The sequence below is a fragment of the Periophthalmus magnuspinnatus genome, chromosome 13 (genome assembly GCF_009829125.3).
Source record: "Periophthalmus magnuspinnatus isolate fPerMag1 chromosome 13, fPerMag1.2.pri, whole genome shotgun sequence".
Classification (NCBI taxonomy): domain Eukaryota; kingdom Metazoa; phylum Chordata; class Actinopteri; order Gobiiformes; family Gobiidae; genus Periophthalmus; species Periophthalmus magnuspinnatus.
Window position 1 is genome coordinate 13,458,196 of NC_047138.1, and position 5,332 is coordinate 13,463,527.

A 5,332-nucleotide genomic window follows, 5' to 3' on the forward strand; every position below is an offset into this window, starting at 1 on the left:
ACATTTAAAGCCTTATAAAACCTCAAAGTCTGTGCCAAATACGTTTATTTTTACTCTTAAAGTACATTTTTACCAAGTACTTTAATACTTTTCCTCAAGTAGATTTTGTCATGTGATACTTTTACTTGAGTATTTCTTTGCTCCAGTATCTGTACTTTTACTTAAGTAACAAAACTGTGTACTTCTTCCACCACTGGGTAACTGCAATAAGACAGGTAATAAAAAGGGGCCAAATCGTCATGGTATAATAATATATCTAACATCACATATTAACATTGTGGACTTGGTTGTTTGCAGGCTACCATGGTTTGTACTGTGAGGAGGAGTACAACGAGTGTCTCTCCGCCCCCTGCCAGAACTATGCCACCTGCAGAGACCTCATCAATGCTTACGAATGTGTCTGCACCTCTCAGTTTGAAGGTGAGCCTGGTATCAATGACTGCTTCTATGAGCAGTGCAGCAGGTTAATGAGCTTGTGTTATGTATTGCTTTGTACAGGCAGACACTGTGAGATCTACAAAGACCCCTGTCTGAGGATGCGCTGTCAGAATGGTGGACACTGTGAGAGTACAGGGCTCAACGCGTCTTGTGTCTGTGCTCCCGGATACCATGGTAAGTGAAGATTTGATTATGACTCATGACTCGACTTCAGGTTCACTTTGATGGCTCAAACATCAGACAATATATCCTTAGTATTTAGTTGAAGTAAAAGTAGTAAAGTACTATGCTTAAGTAGAATTTTTTGGTATCTTTTACTTCCCTACATTTGAGAGCAGGTATCTGTACTTTCTACTCCACTGCATTTTTTTAACTGGACTGAAAAGTAATAGTATTTCTCAATTAGGGCCCGTGCGAGTAGGGTGAGTGACTTGTCCGCCCTGCGCTAACGCTAGAGCCCTATTGTAATTATACAATTTTTTAGGAAAATGGCAAAAATCAAGCAGTAAACAATAATGTTTTTACTTGAGTATTTTTCTTCTCTAGTACCTGTACTTTTACTCAAGTAACAAATTTGAGTACCTCTTCACCCGCTGGGTATTACATATGCTTGGTAACTGTAAATTGGCTTTTGAAAGATGTTTTTTGTCAGAGTTGAATACAACACATGTAAGGCTCAATACACTGGCAGTACTCCAGCACCAGTTATCACAGCAAGAAAAGGGTTAAGTGTGCCATACTTTTGCAGATACAGTAAGAAAATGGCTCAATAAAGGCCTAACTCTGATATAAAATGCTACGTTTATTGATAATTAGCATAAACAATGGAGGAAATATTAATTTTTGCAGTTTTGAGACCTAGAACATATAGAAATTGTAGCGATATTGAGATTAATGTATTGAAAATGTGTTGACAATGTGTAAAAATACACAAAAACTCACAACGCAAACTGTGTTTCAGTGACTTTGACTTGTACTGTTATTAGAATTGTGTAAGTTGTAGGCTGTATGCATGGATTAGTCCTACCAAACCTGACTCAGACTTGGGACTCAGACTCAAGCCATTGTGACTCGTTTGCCACTACTGTTTTATCAAATTCAAGGACATGCCTTTTCACAAGTCTAACCTTGTCTCTAATCAGGTGAAAAGTGTGAGATCGACATCAATGAGTGTGAGAGCAACCCCTGTCACCATGGCGGCTCCTGCATTGACCAATCAAACGGCTTCACCTGCCACTGTCCGCCCGGGTGGGTGGGGCCCAGCTGTGAGATCCGTAAGTCTCCCTGTCAGCGAGCATCTGTTCTTTCATGTTCTCTGTTAGATTTATGAAAGGCTTGTCTCTCGCGTGTCACATTAGATTTGCAGTGGAAGCCGGCGCACACTGATGACACGCTGACCAACATGCCACGTCATTCCCTGTACATCATCATTGGAGCTCTGTGTGTGGCATTCGTCCTCATGCTAATCATCCTCATTGTGGGCATCTGTCGCATTAGCCGCATCGAGTACCAGGGCTCCTCCCGACACGCCTACCAGGAGTTCTACAACTGTCGCAGCATTGACAGCGAGTTCAGCAACGCCATCGCCTCCATACGCCACGCCAGGTCAGTGTTACAGCAACAACTGCATCAAATCAAGTTGGAGAAGTATGCATTGAGTTTAACCCATTTTGTCAGTTTATAGCTATAATATTTGCATTTGCCCACAAACCAGAGAGTAGACGGTTCTGACCTATCTCAAACATACTTCCCTTGCCTCCCTGGACAAAGAACAGATTTTAATGACTAATTAAAATTGTACTAATATGCCCTTGTGCGTTTTTTTTTTTTTTTTAGATTTGGCAAGAAGTCCCGGCCCGCCATGTATGATGCTACCCCTATTGCTTATGAAGACTACTGTCCTGAGGACAAGCCTTTGGTTACTCTCATTAAAACAAAGGATTTGTAAGCAAACAACCATGCCAACTTTTAGAATTAACTACATGCTGCATACACCCAAACACACATCTAGTATATAAAGCATAGAATTTCTTACAAAAAACAAATAACAGCAAAACTGCGTGAATGTAAAATCAAATAAAAAAGTAGTAGATTGTAGTTTGAAGAGATCAAATCTGGAATTTGATACATCTATTTTCCTGTTTAAGGCTGTCTGTAGTGGTAGAAGCAAACTTGTCTTCAATAAACATCAATAATGAATGGGCAACATGAGCAGTAACTTAGAGAAGACTTTAGTCTGTCCAGCCCGTCTGTCCATATGGGTGAGGTTTAGACCAGTTTTTAGCCTACACTTGGCAGACACAGTGTTGTAGACATAGGTGCACTCCTATGAGGCACACAATGTATATTTTCTATATTCAAAAACTGCAGTAGGTTGCCTTACATTGTGCATGGTTACATTTGTTGTTCTGCTCATTACTTAAATCCTATTTGTACTTCCGTTGTATTGTATGTTGGATAATATTTTACATTGCAGTAGTCAAGATTGTGCCAAATATTTCTCTGGACCATTTGTGGTTATTTGAATATTAACTTGTATTTATTCATAATTAAGCTTTATTTTAAAGTACATGTTGTCCAATTTGTTACAGTTATCAATGGTAAATGAATAGAAAAGAAAGTGTAGGCCTACAGATTGTATCGCTCTTTATCAATAATAATGGCAGAGCAAATTGTGGTTTTGATGTTCTTGCAATGTGCCAATACACTTTACAATAATACAAATAATATTCTCTTGGAAGTGTGAGAAATAGAGATAAGAGGTAACATTGACCGCACCAGTGTATACTCTATGTGCTTTTGTGTCAATGGAAACTTTCAGTGTGCCGCGGTGTTGTTCTCCTCAAGGTTAAGCTGTGATTTAATAAGCCCAGCTAATCTCCTTGTTTTCCCTCTCATTTTAATACAGAATTCACATGCTTATCTATTCCCACTATTGAATGATGTAAACAATAAAAACTGAAGTGACAAAAATACTTACCTGGTTATGGTGTTTTCTCATTGTTATGGGTTCAGTGTATTGTATTTTCTGGATTGTGAATAGCTAGAATAGCCAGATTTTACCCTATAGTCAAAATATATTAAGTGTATTTGCTTTCATTAAAAGCCACAATATGTAACATTTAGCATTTTAGTTACATTTTAACATTTTAATATATAACATTGGGTATTTAACATAGACTAAAATAAAAGCATGTTTTTTTCATTTTGGTTGTTCATGTCAATGAAAATCCGTACCATGATCAGACTTGCTTCTCCACAGACCTGACTTACTTTCTCTGCCTGCTTGTTTCTATGTAAATATTATTGCTTTGCTATAATCTTCCACAGTATGGCATAAAATGTGTCTAAGTATGGTAAGTAACGTTCTATTTCTATTCCACTTTCAGAAAGTTACCTACTGCACCTTTAAAGCTACCATCTATAAGTTCATTTGAATTTTTTTTTCTACCAGTATTATGGGTTCAAATGAAACAGATGATTACTCTGGCCTACATCCAAAACAACAGCAAAATGCTAAACAAACACTAGAATAAATTACTTATTTTTTTCTTTCAGACAGGATGTTAGAAATGTTCAATTTTAGGTGTTATGTAGAAGACATGATCAGATGCAGATTTTCCTTTTGGCTATTCCTTATGAAAATGTTATTAGTGGTAAGTGTTAGTAGTTGTTCTTTTACATTTTCATCTGCTGTCAAGTTAGTTGGTCTCAAAAGCATTCTGACAACATAGACAACTTGAGTTGTTTGAAGCTGTAAACAAAGTCATACAAACCTCAACATATTCCAGGACTGTTTTTCCATCACGTCCCAAGGTCACAGCACCAGACTAAACTGTCAGTCGTGGGAAAGGCCATTTATGGGCTGGTGGTAAAGTGAATAGCCTCTGTGACCTCAGGCTTTATCCAGATGTTCCCCCATGTAAACATGTCTAAAAACAGCCTGCCACAGCCCGGCCATGTCGCTCAGCACACCTACATACATTACAAGTCCAGGCACAGCGGGAGGAGGAGGAGCATGTTATTGATGGCTCTGGTGGATGCTGGATTGAAATGGAGGTCTTCAGTCTTGACCTTTGCCCTTTTTAGTCCCTGGGGGCTAAGTTCATTTACTGTTGGCAGGTTTGAAATCTCACGACACAAAACCAGGCAGAAAATCCCTTTGAAATGGTTGAGTTTAAATTGTGTTCGTATGGCAAATCAGTTGTTTACATACATTTCTGGAGGTGGCATATTACCTGCATGATTTTACTGAAATACAACATTAAAACCATACTTGAGAACATTCTTCATGGGGATAAGCAGCCTACACGTTATGCCATACTGTGGAATTGTATAGCCAAAGAACCTATATTTGCATGGAGACAAGCAGGAAGAGGCCATCCTCCAGTCCAAATAAGACAGGTTAGTGGAGATCAAACCTGTCCACACTAAGGATGCACGTTTTTCTATGTTTTTCAGTACAATAAAAAACATGCTAAAGAAAAAAAAAAAAATAGTTATACAGTGTGGATTTAACATGAATGATACAAATATTTGGGCATCTTGTAATTTTCGTACAGTCAAATTTTCTTTACATGTCGTTATTCTTTACTCCACACCAAGTAATACAGCTGTAGCCACAGCTGCCCTGGCTGAGGCGGACTGACAGAAGTGTGGCTCCTAAACTGCGCCTCTTTGACCACTCACACAATTACACATCACATTCATACATTTTTAGCCTACAACTGTCTAATAGTATCATAATCAGTGTTAATGATAGGTAAAAACTAAATAAATAACCAACCAAACCAGAGAATACGGTTCAATCAAATATCTCCACCATTTCCGCCCGCACCTGAACGCACCGTGATGGCGGGAGAAAAGCATCGGCGCGGACTCCACCTGCTGGCCA

The 5,332-nt window shown here is 38.7% G+C and overlaps 1 protein-coding gene across 1 annotated transcript in view; it reads left to right on the forward strand.

Moving 5' to 3' along the window:
- Window positions 1-3,406, forward strand: part of dner (delta/notch-like EGF repeat containing) — a 71,095-nt gene extending 67,689 nt beyond the window's left edge. The window contains exons 9-13 of the mRNA XM_033977484.2: window positions 298-420; window positions 499-612; window positions 1,581-1,712; window positions 1,797-2,043; window positions 2,275-3,406. Of these exons, the coding sequence (XP_033833375.1) occupies window positions 298-420; window positions 499-612; window positions 1,581-1,712; window positions 1,797-2,043; window positions 2,275-2,386 (728 nt within the window). The 3' untranslated portion in view covers window positions 2,387-3,406. The remainder of the gene's footprint in view (window positions 1-297; window positions 421-498; window positions 613-1,580; window positions 1,713-1,796; window positions 2,044-2,274) is intronic.
- The last annotated feature ends 1,926 nt before the right edge of the window (window positions 3,407-5,332 follow it).